General features: G+C 57.3%; 1 protein-coding gene across 11 annotated transcripts in view; it reads right to left on the reverse strand.

The window, feature by feature from the left end:
* Positions 1-19,968, reverse strand: part of TNS1 (tensin 1) — a 68,974-nt gene that overhangs the window by 13,225 nt on the left and 35,781 nt on the right. For 6 of the 11 annotated variants that reach the window (XM_039554587.1, XM_039554590.1, XM_039554589.1 and 3 more), the window contains 5 exons: positions 12,192-13,892; positions 5,815-5,993; positions 5,426-5,564; positions 2,995-3,087; positions 2,043-2,078 (listed from right to left, as the gene is read on the reverse strand). In XM_039554587.1, coding sequence (XP_039410521.1) covers positions 2,043-2,078; positions 2,995-3,087; positions 5,426-5,564; positions 5,815-5,993; positions 12,192-13,892 — 2,148 coding nt within the window. The remainder of the gene's footprint in view (positions 1-2,042; positions 2,079-2,994; positions 3,088-5,425; positions 5,565-5,814; positions 5,994-12,191; positions 13,893-19,968) is intronic. The other 5 variants (XM_039554586.1, XM_039554588.1, XM_039554584.1 and 2 more) reach the window with 5 other exon arrangements.

Below are 19,968 nucleotides of genomic sequence, written 5' to 3' on the forward strand. Positions count from 1 at the left end.
GAGTGACAGGGATGAGGCACTGCCCAGGGCAGCTGCAAGAAATTCATCGCAGCTTAGGTAATTCAATTAATTTCACAGCTACTCACTTTTCCCCTTCCCAGCTCCCCAGCCCAGACTAAAATTAGCCAGACAGTACATATGAGTCAGCCTGCAAGAGGTTAAGACCACAGGGCTGTGAAAATGCCAGCCTCTCCTGAAAAGGCAGCAGCAGGGGGCTTGGGGGCTGTGCCAGTGAGGTGTGTGGCCATGGGCACAGGTTCCAGTACTTTGATTCAATTCAGGACAAGAGAAATGAAAAGAAAAGTTAGGAAGTTTCAGGCAGGATTTTTTTAGGCTGAAAAATCTGACCTTGCCTCCTTGTGTTTTCTTGTAAGGGACTCTGGAGATGGGAAAATGGGTGGAAGAACAGAGAAGTTCTGAGTCACCAGGGAGATGGGCATTTGTTTGGGAATCCCAGATCTGAGCAGGGCTGCGCTGTGGCCAGAAATCCCCAGTGCTGCATCTGTGTCAGGCTGTTTTAAAGCCTCCTCAGAGCTGACAGCCACATCCTGAGCTCCCACACTGCCAAAGCATCTTCCAGCCCCATACACAGGCCAGCCATTCCAGCTGGGATCTGCTAGGCAGAGCACGGAGGGGCAGGGACCCTCCTAGAGTGTGTGGCTGAGTGCAGAGGGTCCCAAGCCAGCAGTGTTAAGCCAAAATATCAGTCCCTTCTCAGAACCATAGATTTAATCCTCAAAAATATCATTTTATCAGAGAGGATGAAGCAGGGCAAGAGGCTCATGGTGGCCACTCAGCCTGGGCAGTGCAGGGTCACTGGACATCCTTGCTTGGGAGTCAACCATCATGCAAGCGGACAGAGAAGCAGCACAGCTTGAGCTCCTGAGGGTTTAGTGGGAAGGAGAGGAGAGGCAATGTATGAGTCTCTGGAGGCTTAAAGCTGGACAGAAATGGTAAAGCTTGGGGGAACTTATGAGGGAAAAGCCTGATTTTATCCCAGCTTTGCTTCCTTTAATGTATCCAAAAAGCCATCATTGAAAAATCAGTTCTGAAAGCAGAACGTTTCTTTTCAAGGAAACACTTTCTCCAGTACTACACAATGTTCAGGTTTGGGTTATGTGCATTTTGAGAAACTTCCAAGGAGAAATGCTGACGGCTGCTAGGGCAAGAGGAAGCACCGCACCCACCAAGAAGAGACACCCTTTCCCCAAAACCCATCCTGAACACACAGTTCCTCATCCCAGCTCTGAGGGCCCAAAAATTCATTAAAGGAGGAAGCAAAACCACCCAACAACCGTTACATAGCAGGCAGTACTCCAAGGAATCACAGCCACTCCCAAAGCCTCTGTCTCCACACAAGATGTGCCATCCCAGAGCCCGCAGTGCCTGCACCATCAGCACAGCCACTCTTGAATTGACGTCCCAGCTCAGCCCCATCCTTGGCATCCCCAAAGTGGCACAACCCAGAGACAGGAGAGGTGGGAGGACTTTGGGCAGCTGCCTGGCTGGAGGAAGATGTGCACCAGCTGCCGGTGCTGCACCACTGCCCAGCCGGCTGAGCCGGCAACACACTGGTGGCCTCTGCGCCCGCTGACCTTTTGTGCTGCACTCTGCTTTATTTTTCACTCTGAATGACAACAGCAAAGCGAAAAGGGGAGGGCAGGAGACTAAAACTGGGGCTGCTGCTCCCAGATGCCCGCCAGGCTCTTCCAAAGCTGGCCGTAGCGTGCCAGCATCCCCAGCGTGCTACCAGTAAGGATGCCACTCGCTGACAAAGAGCCCTCAGTCCCCACAGATGACTGCCACACAAAATACAGACCTTCAGGTCCAACTTGGACACTGAGAAATCCTATCACAACACAAGGCATGATGTGCCCCTCCTCTAAAGGGAGCAGGACAGGCAAGACTCAGGCTCCTACATCCCTGAGGGACAGCGCAAGGGAAGGCTGCTGGAACAGACACCAGGGCTTGCTCTGAGTCACAGTCCCAACAGTGAGGTTGCATGAGGAAGAGAGAGACAGAGAAAGAAAAGCCTTTCTTACCTTCTTCAGAGTCACCGCCTGCTTCCCCTTCTAGTTCTGAGGGACGGAGGGGCAGGGGAGTGATGGGAGTGGGAAGAGGAGGAAGGGAGGTGCGAGACAGAAAGAGAAATCAGAGTTAAGCAGCTCTGCCTTTCTCAGGCAGGGGCACATAGAGCACAAAGGAGCGCCCCACACCTCCTGACACTGTGCTCCAAACTGAAACCCAGCCTCAGAAACCCCCACAATTCACATCAACATCCCAGAAATTATGTCCAAAACCCAGGAGGCTGGTTTCAGATGAGAAAGAGGGAACAGTGCAGCAGAGAGTGACCAAAGGGCTGCTCCAAGAAGCCCAGCAAGCACCAAATAAGCATCAGCTCGCCCTTAAAGGCAGAGGGAGAAGGGTCTTGCAGTGTGAGCTCAATCAGCCTGTTGCCCCCAGGCTCAGATGGATTTGGGGAGGTCACACTCAGCCCTGAGCTGGTTCAGGAAGGGGCCCTGGGTGCTGGGAAGCAGTGAGGTCTGGCTTGGCAGGCTACTTCAGGACACATCCCCAGGACGGTAGGGCCTTTGCACTCAGGGACTGCTGTCCAGGATGGAAAGAGCTCTGGATATTGTTCTGGCTGACAGGCTCAGCTCCCAGAGAGCAAACTGTCTCCAGCTGTCCTAGAGAGGAGAAGGAATGTAGGGGGTGGGAGAGGGAAGAATATGGGGCTGGGCAGGAAACAGGGCCACAGGGTTATCTAGCCTTCACCGCTGAAGACCTTACTGTGCTGAGCCCCCCAGGGCAGCACCAGCATCCCCCACGCTTACACAGTCCCAGAGTCCCCACAAAAGGTGACAAGGACCCCCAGGGCCACCTGGCGCCAAAAGGGAGGTGGAAGTGCCTTCTCCAAACTAGGGACCCTTCCAGGGTATCCTCACAGACGCCCCCACAAAAAAATCTGCGTGCAGTCCCCGTGCCCACACTCACCTCCCACTGGATGCAGCAGGATCTCAGCCGGGTTGTGGGGTTTCAGCCCCAGTGCTGAGAGCGGGGTCTTGGCCAGGCCAGGGGGAGAACGCACTGTCGGCACAGTGGACACAAGTGGAGTGTTAGTGGAGGGGTGGGAGGTGACGCTTCAGAAAGGCTGGAGCTGCCCACAGGTTCCGAGCCCCCATAGCCCATCCCACCCACTGGCTGCAAGGGAGGGCTGCTGAGAACACAAGATGCCCTAGTATGAAGCAACACCCTGCAGAAGGATACTGATCCCCCTCTTCATTTGGGAGAGGACACAGGGCAGGAGGTGACTGGGAACAAGCACCCTGCCCTATTGCAAAGCTAGCAGGATGGAGAAAGGGGACAACTCCCACCAGGACAGGCCCGGACCCCATCTCCTTCACCATCCCCACAAAGTCCCAGCATAAAGGCATGAAGCCCCTTTCATTTCCCCTATGTGAGCAGCCATCCCAACCCAGCTCTCCCACACCTGAACTCCTTTCTGCCAATCCCCACGTCTGGCCAAGCTGGAATCCAGCTGTCCCAAAGCAGCCCATCACCCCCATAAACGGGAAAGAAGGACTGCCAAAAAAACCCTGCCCTCCAGACCAGCTCAATGGGTGGGCAAGGATGTTAACACAGAGGGGTGGCAATGTACATGTGAGGTCTGCACCCCTGTGCCCAGACAAACACACCAGGAGCAGCTGCATGTTTGTATGGCTATGGTACGGATGGCGGTAGGGTTTCACAGGGCAGGGCAGACCGCCCCACGCAGATTGCACCTCTTCTCCCCTCCTACCCACTGGGTTTGCCTCATCTCCCTGACACTGTATTTTCCCATACCAGGGGAAACCTCAGGGCATCATCTTCAGCAAGAGGGACCAAAGGGCACGAGCCTCCAGCAGTGTTCGAACATCTCTGACTGGCAGCACAGGCACAGGGCCTGTGGCGAGGCTGGGAGGCGGTGGGTGGTGGGAGCTCCAGAGGAAAGCCAGACCCTTGCCCTGAGGCTAGGTCTGCCCAGCAGCCTGGGGCTGGAGCAGCCGAGCAGCCAAGTCCCTGGGAAACTAAGATGGCAGCACCTTCCCCAGTGGGTGTCTGATTTCCTCAAATCCAGCTGACCCCAAGGCACAATGTCAGCTCACACCTCAGCTGGCTGATGAGCATCAGGATCCTCACAGGGCCAGGAATTCTCCCAGGACCACCATCCCCCAACAGAGAGGAATTGCTCCTGTATCCCCCAGGGCCACTTTGGCAAAGCCTGAAAGCTGCAGCTTCAAGCTTCCCAGGCTTCTCTGGCTGACACTGGATAAGCAGCACGGCCTTGGGGCCACAACCCCAGCCAGGCTGTTGCCATCACCTCTGCAAGTGACTCATCCCCCAACCACTGACCCACTGCCAAAGGAGCTGCTGCTGCCCCAGGGCCAATCTCTCAGTCCCCAGGAACAACAGGGCCATTTCTGAGCTGCCAAGCACCCCTACGATGCTCCCACACTCGTCTCCTCCTCCCAAGAGACAGGGCTCAAACATCAGAGGAGTGCCGGGAAGGAAGAGCAACAGTACAGAAGGGAACAACCCCAAGCCCCACAGGCTGAGCTGTGGGGGGGGCAGGTGGCTTCACTGCAACCAGGACATGGCATCAGAGGGGGCTGCACTCAGCCCAAGCATCCCCAACCCTAGAGTATCCCTCAGCCTTCAGCCTACAGAAGCGTTTTAGAGGATATGGGGGGGCTGCCATCTTTTGAATGGGTTTCCCAGTTGACCAGCTGCTCCACTGCACTGCTCTGGCCTGAGTCAGGCTGTGCCGACGTGTGGCTGCTCCTCAGGGTTTGTCGCTCAAGCTGGTCACACAAACCCAGTCCACACAAACCCACCGTGAGTGCGTCAGGGTTAGTAAGAACAGAGACGCTGCACCGGAGGAGCGGAGACAAGCTGCACACAAAGGGCATGCATCCCAGCCTTTTTCCCCTCCTGCCTTTGAAACTGCGAGCAAGAAGTGACATGGTGTGTGAGTCTGCCCTCCTGATCTTCACTCCCTCCTGGCTCCCTCCCACTCACCCGCCACAGCAGTCTTGCTTCTCTTCATGCCATGCTGGCAGGAAAGATGGGGAGATGCAGGACCCTGATGGGGTGAAAGCATGCCTCTCTCCTCATCCCACCTTTGGATCCCATCCAAAAACACCCCAGTGAGTGGAGGGTGGGAAAAAGCCAAGATGAGGGTGCCAAGCATGGGATGCTGAAGTAAGCGGGATGCTGACAGCAGCACGGAGTGGCAGAATGTGGAGGAGAAAGGAGGATGGAGATGAGGAGTGGTTAAGATGGCGGTGGGTGTCTGGAACCTGGAGCTGTCTGACCCTTGGCAAATTTCTGGCTTGCCCAGAGCCACCCACGGAGCCCCTCTGCCTCCCAGAGCCATGGCACTTACAGCTGTTGGAGCAAGGGGTTTGTGGTGACACAGGGAAGGCTGGGGTGGGGGGAGAAATCTCACCGCCGCTGGAGGGTGGGCTGGTGGGGGAGGCACCCTCCATCTCCTCGAAGGCTTCCTTGTAGCTGTGGAGGTGAGGCTGGGGAGAGCAGAAGAAAGGGTCAGTCCCGTCCCTATGATGGGCACAAACCTCTAGGACACCCCAAGGAGAGGGGGCAAAGAGAAGGGTTTCACCTCCTCCCTGCTAACTACCACCACCACCACAAGAAGCATCATTGATCCCCAATGCAACAGATGCTGTGAATGCTGACCAAGCCATCCCCCTCCCTGGAGGCATTTGTCCCCAGTCAGCCACCCCCCAACCCCAGCACTCCTCTACTCCAGCCCACCTCCTTGGGCCTCCCTCCAGGGTTGGCCGCGATGGTGCTGACCACCTCAGGTGAGAGGACGGTGGGGCTGCGGGGCGAGCTGGGCTCTGGTGAGCTCTTCTCATAGTGGCTGTCACTGGGGGTCCGCTTGCGGGCAGGGACAGCGCTCTCCTCCAGAGGCTTCTCCCGGGACTGCACCCCTGCAGGGCAAGCACAGGGTGGTAGAGGGGTGAGGAGCTGCCAGCTGAGATGGGGACGAGCAGGAGATGCTCCAGGTCTGACCTGAGAGGTCTCAGCTTCAGAACTCAATTGCATCAAACCCCCAGACCAGCATGGGTAGCTGGAGCAGATACACCCTACAGCAGCGACCCCAGACCAGGTGATAAAGCAAGGCAGGGTTGTGGCTAGTGGCTGAACTGCTGCACTAGCCCTCCCAAGCACCATTAGACTTCCAGGGACAACCTCCAGCAGTAGGTGTAAGGGGCAAGAGCATCCTGAGATTAGCCCAGACAGCCCAGCCCTGCAGAGCAGGGAAGTAACAGGGCCTCCTGACAGCATCATAATGGGAAAGGACCAGATCACCCAGCACAAGGACAGCTGGATTCAACTGCCTCCCTGCTCCCACAGCCAGATGTGGCTTCAACCACAGCAGTGGAAAAAGTCTGGTTTTGTGAGTGCCCAAGGCAGAGGGAGCACTGGATCAAGAAGAAAGAACCCAACAGAGGAATGGTGCAGGGAACCCTAAAAAACCACTGCTGCTCTGTCCCCAGTGCAAAGCCGTTCTAAAAGGAGAGATCAGCGTCTCCCCTCCATCTCCCCCCAAACCTCCGTCCCAGGTCCCAGCAGTATGAGCCACCAATGTCCACAGCCTGGGGGGAAGAACAGAGTGAGCAAGTCATCACAGGAGAATGGTTTTCTTGGGCTGTGGAGATCCCCATGGGCTGGGATAAAGCCCAAGAACACAGACAAAGTTGGCACAGGGCAGGGGAGCTCGACTCACCCAAACACACTTTCCATCCCACCTCGCCTGATGAAGAGGTTAATCCGGGCTCATGGATGATGGTGCCAGGTTCAGTGCACAGCAACCCCACAGAATATCAGGGGCACAGCGCAGAGCCCCGTGGGACTCACTCCTACCCACTAGCAGAGGTGACAACACTGTCCCCTCTACTTTTCCCACAGAATCATTGAGCACTCATGCTCCCCTTGGTCAGCATATTAGGGAAGAAAAAAAGAGAAAAAGGAGAAGAAAAAAAAAAAGGAGAAAGGCCAGCATCACGCTCCAGGAAGTGCACTTTTAAAACACCAACTCCTTTCCCACGGGCTGGTGGAGGAAAACCAGCCATCAGCTGCTTCCCCTCACTCCCCGGGGCTCCGCATGGGACCCACGCCTCACACCCGCTGACCTCCCCTCTTCACTGCTCGGCACACGCATCTGAGCTTTCCCGGCTCGGGGAAAAGGCTGGGAGCGGGGAAAGGGCTGGGAGAGCAGGAGGGAAGGAGGTGGCCTGGGTGCATTTCTAAATAATCAGCCCAGTGAATGGCAACAACAATAAAATCGCGGCTCGGGGGGAGAGGCGGCCAGGCTGCGAGGCGGGGGACGCAAGCCAACGGGGCTGGCTCCAGCCGCGGAGGCGGCCTGGAAAATTCCACTAAGAGCAGCTTTGAAACACAACTCCCGATCCCTTCTGCAGGTGCTCACCGGCACGGGAGATGGCCATTAAAAAGAAAGAAGAGGGGCACAGAGAGGGTGCCTGGGAAGCTGCCTTGCAGGCATGGGCAGTATTCCATAGGGCCACCCCATATCTTTTGTCCTGCTCTTCACTTTAAGGAACTGAAGCCTGCACTTGTGAGCACAGGGAGAAACAAGATACTGGGAAAAAATAAAGCAAACTCTCATGTTTTCTTTTTTTTCCTTCCATTTTGTGCACTATGGGCTCTCCTGAACACTGCAGGAGCATCACCAGGAGCATCCCTTGGCCCATTCCAAAGTGAGCTGCAGGGCCCGAGCAGTTCAGAGAGGCAGGGACTGGCTCCTCGAGCTGTACATGCCTGTCTTGCTTTGAATTTTCCATTTGGGAAGCACTAACCATGGCAGATTGATGGAGCCTGGCTATCAGTGCACATCACACATGTGCAGCATGGGACCCCCTGCTCCATCCCCAGGGCTTCACGTCACCTAACCACAGGGTGCTGGATCTGGCCCATTGGGACACCCAGGAGCTCAGCAAGCTCTGGCTGCTCCACTCCCCAGACACGGAAAGCGGCCGGGGCCACAGGGAGGGGAGGGAGGAGAAGGGAAAAAAGGGACTCATTGTTCAGGAGCGAAGAGTGGGAAACTTCACAGGCCGCCCGGAGCAAAGCCTGGAGGAAACCCAGGCTCTGAGCATGGCTCCCCCGACCCCCTGGGTGATTTATGGGATGGAAACTATGCTTGAAAAACAAACTCTCCTTTCCCTAGCTTGCTTTGCCCCCTCAGCAGACATACAGCCTCCCTTAGCCATGGTACTGTCACTGGACTCCCAAGGACTCCCTGGCCGAATGCAGGATGGCAGATTCCTGTTCTCAAAGGGGGAGCAGCAGCCTGCACCCCACTCCTCACCCTCACACCCAACACCTGTGGCACTGTCACTCCTCTTGTTGCTCATTTAAGTACTTAACCTAGTACCAACCACTGCCCTCAGACTCAGCACAGCTCTAGGGCTGGGGAAGGGCAGGGAGCACAACAGCTGGGGTGGCAGGGAGCACAACAGGAGGGGTGGCAAACCCAGGTAATTTTGCAGCTGGGGAGCCAGGTTTTTAGGCCAAATCAGGAGGCATCTGCTTTTAGGCCATGAGATGCTAGAACTACTGCCAGGCAGGAGCCAGGTGATATCCCCATGGTGGACAGGAGAGAACAAAGACGCGTCCCAAGGCTCTTGGGATCTGCACTCAGCAAATAAAGCCAGACAGGGACACACAACACCCAGGGAAGAGAGATACAAACTCACTCCCTGCCTGCATGAGGAACAGACATTATCCTGTGCTGCTCCTCACCAGAGCCCAGCTCACCCAGTCCCAGCACAGACTACTCCCCACCTCCCACCTGATTACCCCAAATGGGCACGATAAAATACCTTACTCTGTGCTGAGGGCTCAGAGGGTTCAAACCTCTTTGGTCCTCCTGGGGAGAAACCCACAGCGCCAGTGGGGAGAGAAAGGTCACACAGAAAGCTGGTGACTCCCCAGCCCCACTCCATCTACCACCTTCTCCTTGCCCTGGGACAAGTGGGTGCACAACAAGCACCAAGCAGGCCACCAGCACGCATCACCCAGGGCAGACTCACCTCCAAGGAGCAAAGTCACACTGCATAAAATGTAGTCTCAGCAGCCCACACCCTCCAGCTGCAGACCAACCCAGGGGGATCCCTAAACTGATGTAGGAGAGACCCTGCTGGGCTGACAGCTGGTTAAATCTGGGTTCTGTGGAGCTGCACCCCAGCCCTTCCTTCCCAAAGGGGTGAGGCCATGGTCAGGGCAAAGCCTGGAGGGGATTTAGGAAGGGTCCAGAACTGGCCCAGCAATGAAAACCCCAGGCTTGGATGAGATGCAAAACCGAGTGTGGGCAGGGGAGCCTATATCCAGGGCCAGGGGCTCCCCCATCACTGGAAGAGCTCAATGGGAGCTCTGACCATCACTCTGCTGAGGAAAGGGATCAATCCTGCATGGAGATGATCTCCTGAGTCTCCCTCCATCCCACATCCATGCAACACACAGATCACTCAGCATGCAGTGATAGAGGAGGAAGGAAGGATGAAAGGGAAGGAGAGAGAGAAGATGGGAAAAGGAAGGAAGGATGAGAGTGAAGGATGCAGGAGAGGGAAGAAGGATGGATGGGAAGGTTGGAGAACAAGGAAGGAGGGGAAAGGAAGGAGGTGGAATGAACAAACCAGAGAAGGACCGTTGCTGGTTCAGAGGAGGACGGGGGACTTTGGTGCTCTTGTTGAGTTCCCTGAGCTTGGCGTTGTACTCTGCCAGCATACCAGGACAGGGAGTGCAAGGAGGGTGGGAGGTCACAGAGGACAGACACAGTCCCCCCACAGAGAGAGGAAGGGGCACACAGGACAAATGCCACAAGATACAACAGGGAGAGAGAGAGAGAGAGAAAAGAAGAGAAAATATTAGCTGGGGTCCAACAGATGAGTCTGGGGTCATTTGGGGTCTCAGGGAGCTCGGCCTCTGCTTGGAGCTGCTTTTCCATCAGCCAACTTGCCTGGCTCCAGGCACCACATAAACCCACATGGGAAATCAATGGTGCCTCCTAGCCATATATAGCCTTGTGCAACACTACAAATGCCCCACCACCATCCCCTCAGAGATTGCACCATGCAGGTCCCCTCCACCACAGAATGCTCAGGGCTGGGACAAGAAGGGGTGACCCCAGATGCCTTGCTAGGAGATGAGAGGGACTTAAAGGATGACAGGACCACCTCCTCCCTGTGGAGAGGTGCTGGGCATGCCAGTGCTGCCCTGTGCCATCTCTTCCCCTCCATCATCAGCGGGAAGAAGGAATGGGAGCATTTCCCCACCAAGAACAGAGGAGGTGTGAGATGCTCCTCATCTCTACGCCAGGACATGCAGGCAATTTATAGCAGCAGGGAATGTAAACAAACATGTCCATGCCCCACTGTCCCTGCTGGCCGTCCCCTCCCAATGCTGGCTTCAGGACACCTTGTTCCTGCCAGAGGTCAGGCCCCCGCCTGCGCTGTCCCCACCTCAGCACAGACAGCCCAGCTCCAGCAGAGACAGGTGGCCACAGGCTGGGGCACCATTCCCCAGATGCCTCTCTCCTCCCTGAGAAGCCCAGTAGCTGCAGGGGCATGACAGTGACCCCAGCCCAGCCCTGAGGACCTGACCCCAGGGTTGGGGGAATGGATTTTTCTGGTAGACACCATCAAAAATCCATTTCCCACACACTGCAAATACTCTTCCTCCTCTCCTTAGAGCTGTCCTCTTTTGCAGCCCATTTTAATACTTCATATGGAGCGGCAGGGGAGGGCAGGCATGTGCTGCTTATAATATTAAGTCCAGACATACAGCATAGTTTGGGCATCCGTGTCTCCTTAGGTTTGTTTAAATTCTTTGCAGAAGCCCCACAACCCTTTGTGAATCTGATCTGGATCACTGAGGTCAGGTTCAGACGGATGCAAACTTCCTCCAACGACTCTATGACCCTCCTCATTTCCATTCCTGCCACGGGCACCCCTCCTGCCCCCCACCCTGTGACTCAGTCCCCACTCCTGGGAGGTTGATGCTGTTGGATTTTTCCAGCCAAGCCTTTTCCCCCTCCCTCTAATGCCGGGCGAGTTTCTGGACTGAGCACAGAGTTGGAAGGGACGGAGCTGCCAAGCCCCAGCATCACGAGCTGGCCCACAGCCCCAAACCTTTCCCAATAGTCGCTCCACAATTGAACAACTGCAACCAAAGCAGTGGGGAAGGAGGGCACCAAGCTGCCACAGTGCCATGGCACCTTCTTCCAGGGCGGCTGGGACACTCTTGTGTCCCCTAAGCCCCTGAGCTAGAGCTGCAGGAAGGCAGGGCATTGGTGGATGCAGCTTCCCCTCCACAGCAGAGTTAATGCCTTCATCCAGCCACAGCACTGACACTCGGCCGTGCACCCAGCCAAGCACCAAACCCCTCTGGCAGGGAAATGTCTTCCGAGCCCCTGAGCACTGCCCCATGGCTAGGTCCAGATTCAAACCGCCCTGAGCAAAGCTGCACAGAATTACAGCTTACAGGCAACAGCCTAGTCCCCACTCCAGCAGCATCACAGCTGCCCAGGGAGGAGGTCCAAGCACTGAACTCAGCAATCCAGGGGGGAAAGCAGAGACTGAAATCAGGGATGAGAGCAGCTACATCAAACACAAGGCAAGTTCTCTGCTGGGACCCTACACCAGATCACGCTCTGGGCAGGGAGAGCACCATGCCCAAGTGGGGTACAGGCAGGATAACCTCAGCCAGAGATGAAAATATTTTCTCAAACTCTGCATATTCTCCCCAAAAGAAAGAAATCCCCCCAGTGACTGGCCCTGCCACCAGGGATGGACCAGCCCTGTTACCCCAATGGGGTGAGGATGGGGGAGATCTGACGCTCTCAGCCACCCCTTCCCACCTCTGGGCAATGCTGCTGCAGACAGCAAGCTGCAAAGGAGGATCTCAGCAAAGAAGAGCAGCCCAGGCTGCTCCCCTGCCCTGCACGTCTCCATGGCAGGTGGCTCAGTCCCAAGCCCAGATCCAGCACGAACAAGGAGTCTCTGCATCACTTATCCCCAGCTCCACCATGTATGCCACCCCCACATGCTCCAGCACCTCGGGACATGCGATCCTCCCCATCCCCCCAAGGAATCAAAGAATCCTACCTGCCACCCTGTGGGCCACCAGGCCCTCCAGATTCAAGGGCTCTTCTGCCGACCTCGACAGGTCTTCATAGCTCTCCGGTCCCTTGAGGGGCGTCTGGTTTTGTGCTGGGACAGTGGGGGAAGGTGGGGAGGAGGTGAGTTGCTGCTGAGACCCCAGAGGGCTGTAGCACGAGGTGCTGAGTGAGACAGTGCCCATCTGTGTTCCACCTGGGGCATGGCTGTAGCTCCTGGGCTCCGGCAGCGGTGCCAGCTGGTAGCTGTAGGGCGAATAGGTTTCCCGATACTCATGCACCCCATAGTCCAGCTCTCCAGGAGAATAGGCTTTGGCCCCGGGCTCGGAGACCACGGGGCTCACAGACGTGCCAAAGGACCTCGGCTGGGCCACCTGCGGAGCTGGCCGGGAGTAGAGACCAGCAATGGGCTGGGTCGAAAGGGAGGAAGGCAGGGATCCGGCTGGCTTGTCCTGACGGGATGTGGCAGGCACACTCTGCGACTTGTGGACAGCAGGTGCGAGGTCCAGCATGAGGACATCCAGTGCTTCGATGGACTGCTCAATCTCCCGGCGAGAGGGCGCCCGGGGGAATTCAGGCATGCTGTGGCTGTGAGGGGGCACCGTCTGCAGCGGGCTGGGCTGGGGGCTGCAGCTAGAGATGCTGGGGCTGTGGCTCTCCATGCCACCCTCCTGCAGCCGGGAAGGTGGCCGGCTTCCTCCTTGCTGTTGCCAGGAATTCAAGCCCCTCTGCACAGCCTCCCGGCTGCTGGTGCTGCGAGCCGGGGCCTGGGGCAGCGCCGGGTTCACATCGTACTTGGCAGTGTCCACTGCCGGGAAGGACCGGGAGCGGTAGGTTCCGGGGTGGTCGTAGGCATACAGGTAGGGCTGGGAGCTGGGCAGTGGCTGAGGCTGGAGCCCCCCCGGGGCATGGGAGCCTGGCAGGCGCTGTGGGTAGCCAGCCAGGTGCTCCTGAGTGGATGCCGAGGGCCGCAAGGAAGGCAGTGTGTCATGGAGGTGGTGGCCCATCAGGGTGTTCTGGTTGTTGTAGGGGTAGCCACCATTGGAGAGCGGCTCAGCATCGTACAGCCCCTCCTTCAGCAGCTTCTCAGCCCCATTGCAGCTCGAGGGGCCATTGGGCAGCGATGACAGGCTGCCCACCCGGGGTGCTTCCTGGTAGCCGGTCTCACTGGCAGTGGTTGTGCCATCCAAGGAGGAGAGCGTGCCCAGGCTGCCCACGCTGTGCCCGTCCTGGTTGGGCAGCTCATCATCCAAGATATCCGTCTCCCGCTCGGCCACCAGTGCCGCGGCATTCCCATTGACGTGCACCTGAGCCGGCACCACGTGGCGGCCCGGCATGGCGGGCAGGCGTGCCGGCACAGGGCCGGGCACGTGGTTGTGCATGGGCGGCGCACTCTCCAAGCCAAAGCCAACAAGGAGACGATCCAGCTCCTGCTTCTCCTCAGGGCTCAACACCGCCTGGCCACTGGGTGCCCCGGTCACCCCCGGCTCATCAGTCCGGTCGGTCTTGGTGGAGGCGGTGGAATTGCCCGAGTCGCTGCTCACTGAGAGTGTGTGCTCGACGTGGTTGGGTGCTGCCGAGAGCGGGAGTCGGGCAGCGTTGACGGCACCGGTGCTGCCGTGAAGGGAGTCTTTCTTCTTCACTTTAGCGTAGAGGCTCCCATCCAGGGGCCCTTGCGTGTGCCCAACTTCTGCAAGGGGAGAAACGAACACGAGACCCCAGATCAATTGCTGGCTCTCTGCACGGAGCTAATGGGTCCCATTAGCTGGTGATTTCGATTTCTTCCGTGTGCCAGAACACTTAACGACCAGCATCGATGTCTCCTCGGCACCCTCCACACTCCCACCGGCGCCACCATGCAGACACATCGGAGCCAGATCCTCCCCATCCCCATGCCCCCACAGCCCCCCGATTTGCACACAAGCACTGCCTGCTCCCCTGGGATCCACCAAATATCCCCTGCCCTACTTCCAGGCATTATTCCTGGCAATTCTTCTTCATGGTTGGCAAGGGCCGGGGCTACCCACACAGTCAGCCATTGCTGCTCCACAGGGCTCATCCAGCCCCAAAGGGCCACGTGGCACCAGGGAGGCAAACAGGGAGGGTGAAGGAGATGCACCACAGGCCGTAGGAGGACGGGTGGAGGCAGTCAAGATGTGGCCTTGCAGCTCTTTGTGTCTCCAGCTGGATGGATGTACTCATCCCACGGGTGAAGGACAGATGAACCACAGACCCACCTTCCCTCTCCCTGCCCACTCTCTTCCCAGATGATGCATGGATCCAGCCAGACAGACATCCTTGACTTTTTCTTCCCTGGCTACAGACAGGCTCCCATCCTTTCTGTTCTTTCCCTTCCCTCTCTCAGGCCAGGTCAGTCTGCCCCAGAGCTTCCGCACCAGCAGTGCCACTGCCCAACCCTGAACATGCAGCACCTCCTCCCCAGGAAGGTCCCGGCACCATGATTCAAGTCCAGTGCAGGCAGTTGGCTCTGCTCCGCAGCCCCAAAAGGCTGGGGGGTAGCCAGGGCATGGGAGCATCACCACCAGTAATCCTGCACTCCAGTTCTGAGCCCCCAGCTCCCATCACATCCGTCAGCACCAACACCACAACCAGCTGCACACTTTAAACCTTTCCAAGTGGAGCAGACAGATTTTGGGGATAGAGAGGGACCTCGACCACTGACAGCAATGGGAATCATTCCCAAGCTGCATCCCCCCCTGCCAGAGCAAGCGCAGCACCGACTAGGCTGCAAACTCTTGTTTTTCCAGCTCCCTGACGAGGTTTCCTGGAAGGTCCCGCAAGCAGTGTTAAACACTTTCTTTTGGAGGAAAAAATGACTCTTCCCTGGCGGGGGGCCAGGCGGCTGACTCAGGGACGGAAGACGGCCCTAACACGATAGTGTGAAATCAGAGCGGTCCTATCTGCAAGCAAAACACTTCCGAGCCGGGACAGCTTAACCAGTCCCACGCCGCCGCACCCGCATTCCAGCAGCTCCCACGCCAACAACCCCCTCACCATACAGCAGAGGGGGGCAATAACACCGAGCCCAAGTCCTACCAAGGCATGGCCCTCTCCTTGTCGCTGATTTTCCACTCCTGAACCCCCACTGGCAGTATCCCAAGGAGGCAGTTGAGCCCCCAAAGCCTCCCGTTGGCTTGAAGATGTCTCAGGACCACGCAGCAAGGTCCTCTCTGGGCACTCAGTATGGGAAAGGATGAGAATTTCTCCCAGAGACTCAGCGCTTCTTCATCCAGCCAGTAAAGCCAGAAGCCAGTAGCATTTAACTCCACAACACCTCCCTTACTAGGGAAAAGGGGAAGAGAGAGAGGAAAACCCTTTCCATGGAGGGAAAAAGAAAAAAGCAGCATATCCAAGGGCAGTGTCAATGCTGGACAGGCTGAGACATTGCTTGGAGACGGGAGGAAAGGCACAGCCCTCCTGTCTGATGGCAGCAATGGGTGCTGGCTGGTCTCGGGAAACAGGGCAAAAGCCAGGATGGGGGCTGGGATAAAAAGGGCAAAGGAAAGGAAAGCAAAAGGGAATAAATAAATATAAATGTAAGCACATGGTGCCTAGGGAGAAAATAAACGGGAAAGGCTTTAATTACTCTTTGGGCTGGGTACTGCCCCACGGCTGGGAGAAATGTCTCCAAGAGAGGTCAGGATGGGACACAATACAGTTCATGGCAGAGCCAGAAAGCTCCGAGTGTTATGTCCCACCTTCCCCAAAACCTCTGGCTAGGAGGGGACATAGGGGGGCTGGTGACTGCCCCTCAAGAGCAGTACCAGGGTAGTAAGCAAGAGCCTGTGACAGCTCAGCCATCAGCCAAGCCCTCGTCCTATGGCTGCTCTGACCCACACCTGATTGCTCATCCTGTCCTCAGCCCCATGGACCTCCTGGGCTCTGATGCCATGGGACAAATCCTGCTATTCACTGCCACTCTGAAGCCTCCTCCACTAACCCTGGGCCACACTATCACTCATATGACTATCTATTGCTTGTCACCTGAGAAGATAAAATAAAATAAAATTTTTAAAAATAAAACAAAATAAAATAAAATAAAATAAAATAAAATAAAAACTAAGGGATAATGGGACAGAACGCCTTAGCCAAACCAGCCACCCTCAAAGCAGCAGGCTCTCAGGACCCCATTTGCAAAGTGTCTCCAGCTCCCAGCAAGGTCAGATTCCATCCCTGAAGGTCAGAGCAGCTCCAGCCTGGCAGACTGTGCCATCCCATCGTGGGCTGGGTTTGCCGTGGGCTCAGCCCCGGACGCAGCTCTGTTCTGGCTCTATCTGCTCCAGCTGAATGGAGGCAGCTGCAAGAAGCTCTGAGCCGGGTCCCAGCCCTGCTGCCAGGCTCACTGCCCCAGAGGAGAAATGCTCTGCCCTCTCCCTCCCCAGCACCCTGTGGCTACACCCAGTAAAAAAACTGGTCCAGGAAAGTGTGACAACGCTTGAGGGGGTCAGCTTGCATCCCCAAAATCCCAGGCATCTGCCTCACATGCAGTGGGGTGCAGCACACAGCATCATGCACCAGCATAAATCCTGTCCACAGCTATGCACCAGTGCAGAAGATAAGGCTGAGGCATCACCGTGTCTCCCCCCGTCCCGCACCCAGGAACATCCCACCTGCTGCCTCCACTCCCCACCACCCAGAGCCCTGGCCCCAATGCATCTCTGCGTTCCTGCAGGGAAGACCCTGGGATCCCGGGACCCTTTGCAGGATCTGGGGTGTGAGCTGAATCTCACAGGGAAGAGTTCAGCCTCCTCATCGCTGGTTTCATCCTGTAACCAGATATGATGGCACGGAGCAACCCCATCCCCTGAGCCGTGGGTCACCACAGCCATGAATTCCCCACCCAGCCCCCAGACCAAAGAAAAGCAAAGTCAGGACTTACCAAAAGGGACGGGAATGAAAAGATCCCAGGCCAAGGGACGGAGCAGGAAGCAAAATCCCTTTCCTTCACCCCTTCCAGCACCAGAGCCTTCCAGGGGCACCTGGTGTGGCGGCAGCTCGAACGGCGTCCGCAGCCAGCTCCGTGTGTCCGTCCAGGACAGGAGCCGACGGCCTGGAGCTGGCTTGGGTTGGCGTTTGTCCCTTTGGCTTTGCTTTCCCTCTCGCGGAGGGAGCTACTCCCTTCCCAGCGCCGTGTCCCGCGGGGCCGCGAGAGGGGCACCCGGCCGGCGGCGGGGCGCCGGAAGGGGTGGGATACGGGGAACCCCAGGACACGGGGAGCTGGAGGGGAGGATGGAAGAGCCGAAGGTGGCGGAGATGGGATGGAGGCGAGGAGGTGCGGCCGTGCTCCCTCCCCTCCGCCCCAGACCACACAGGGACCACAGGGAGGAGCGGGAGGAGAAGGGGAGCGGCGCGGGGAGGGCGGCGGGGCCGCCCAAGCTCCAGCCCCAGCCCGAGTTAACCTCAGTGAGGTGCGGAGAGGGTGGGAGCCATGGAGGGAGGACAGCCAGACAGACAGCTTCCAGCTATGAATATTAACTACTTCCTCCACAGGCAGGGCTCCGCCGCGTTAACTGTTTCCTAGGCAGGACAGACAGCCGGACAGCTGGACAGCCTGCCCGCCTCGCACCGTGCACTGAGCATCACCCCGCTGGGTGACCCCCTCATTTAAGACACCCAGCCCTGCCCGGCTCCTGTGTGCATGCGTCACACCTGTCCCCAAAGAGCAGCGACACATTCAGGGTGGGGATGTACTTCCAAGCCACACATGATGCTGAAATCCAGACGGGTCTGCAAATTCAAATGTCTTGCTGGAGACTTGGGTTTCCATCTGAAATAACTACACAGCTAAAGAGGGGTGGAAACCAGCCATGGACAAACCACCGACCCTGCCAACCCATTTTCACAATCCCCTTGCCTGCCCTGCCAGCACCACGGGCACAGCGTGGACACGCCAGCACTGTTTTCGGGATGCACACACGGCCCTGCTCTGTGACAGGAGTTATGGCACGATCCCATTCAGTCCAGAGCTGTCTGAGACTGAACCGCTCCACTCCAAGCAAAATCCATGCTAGGATGGCGCTGACGATTTGCTGGTCCAGGTGACAGCAAGCCCACCCCACGTCCAGGCCCTCGCCTGAACCCATGCTCAGGACTCCACACCTCAACGGATCCAACATCCTCGGCAAAACGTGAGGCTCTTCCACTCTAATCCCCCAAACTGCACGTTTCCCACACCCCCATGGATGACGGCAGGGGATGAGAGCAGTGTTTCCAGCCGGCCCCCTGACTCACAGCCCTGTTTGCTCCCAGATAATACCACATGCCAAGCCAGCGTCCTTCCAAAACCTCCAAAGTTTGCTTGCTTCTCTGCCTTACTTTTTGTCCCAGCCGTGTCGGCTGCGGGAGCGCAGAGACAGAGCTCCCCACTCCTGCCAGGGGACAGCTCCAGCCCTAAGCACAGGAACTGCTACAAGTTTTGACTTTAAGGACAGTTTAAAGGGGGAAGAGAAGGGGCTGAGCTTCCACCAGCTGGGCTCTCTCTCCCTGCATCCCAGCCCTGCCTGGTTCCTGGTCCCAGTGGGAACAAACCCCATCACCACCCCACACGACAACCCCAAATACCAGGTCAGAGGACAGATCCTGCCCTGGGAATAGCCACACTCCAGCTGAAATGTCTCGCCAAGCCCACAGATGCTCCAGCATTTCTCCAATGAGGAATAACCAGAAGCAAAGGGGACACTCCCTGTGAATTCCCATCCAGCCCACACAGATCCCCAATCCCCTCCAAAATGCCCACCTCAGCTCACCCTTACCTTGCAGGAGATGGAGCAGAGAGCAGCAGAGAGGGGCAGAATAAGGAATGGGAAGTGGATTCCTTCAGCTTTAGTCAGTCAGCTGGTGAAGGCAAGAGGAGAGCCAGTGGCCCCCCTCCTCATCAAGCCTGGCCTAGGGACAGATCCAGCCGCAGGGGGAGAGCAGCAGCCTGCCAGCAGCTCCGGCAATGGATTTAACAGCTCTGGCCTGGCCCATTTGGCTCTCCATCTCTGCACAGCCTGGCCTACCCTCCTGGGCAGCCTCAGCCCCTCCTGATAAGTGGGACAGGATTTGACCCCACTAGGAAAGGTGTGCCCCATGAGATGCCACTCCTGGGGGACAAACAGATGACAGCAACCCCATGGAGGGGCTTTCTCCTCCATGGAAAAGGGTAGGATCAGCATCCAGCTCCACTTGTGGGGTTCCAGCACCCCCTGACCTTTGCCACACGCAGTTCAGGCTCTGCTGTGACCTCCCCTCACTGGAAGGGTGGGATGCTCCTCCCAGTCCCCACCCCGGCCAGCCCTGCCCTGTGAGTGGGGATGAGCTGCAGGGGAGCCCTATGCCAGAACCATGACTCAGGTGGGGATTTAGGAACTCTCTCGCAGATGTTGGATTTGGCCAGGCCCTGGCCACTCTCTTCCAGGCCCGGTAAAAAGATGGGGGAGGCAGGACCAGCCCAGGGTGGGTCCAAGGACCAGTGGTTACAGGGAACTGCTGGGCTGGGGACACATGCCCAGCCCTTTCACATTTTCTCACACCACCCTGGGATGGCAGAGCAATCACACATGCAGACCTCGAGGACAACCCCTCCACTGACTCCATGCCAGCCCCAGCACCCTGTTCTCCATCAGCAGTGGTTTTCTCAGCAAAACCAAACCAGGCCATTAACGATCTCCTCCCAGAGTTACCCACCAGCATCTGCAGTACCCCAAACATTTCTCTGCAGCTATCCTCCAACCTGCTGCACACCCAGCAATGCCACATCCAGC

Source organism: Corvus cornix, chromosome 7 (assembly GCF_000738735.6).
Source record: "Corvus cornix cornix isolate S_Up_H32 chromosome 7, ASM73873v5, whole genome shotgun sequence".
In the NCBI taxonomy this organism is placed as follows: Eukaryota; Metazoa; Chordata; class Aves; order Passeriformes; family Corvidae; genus Corvus; species Corvus cornix.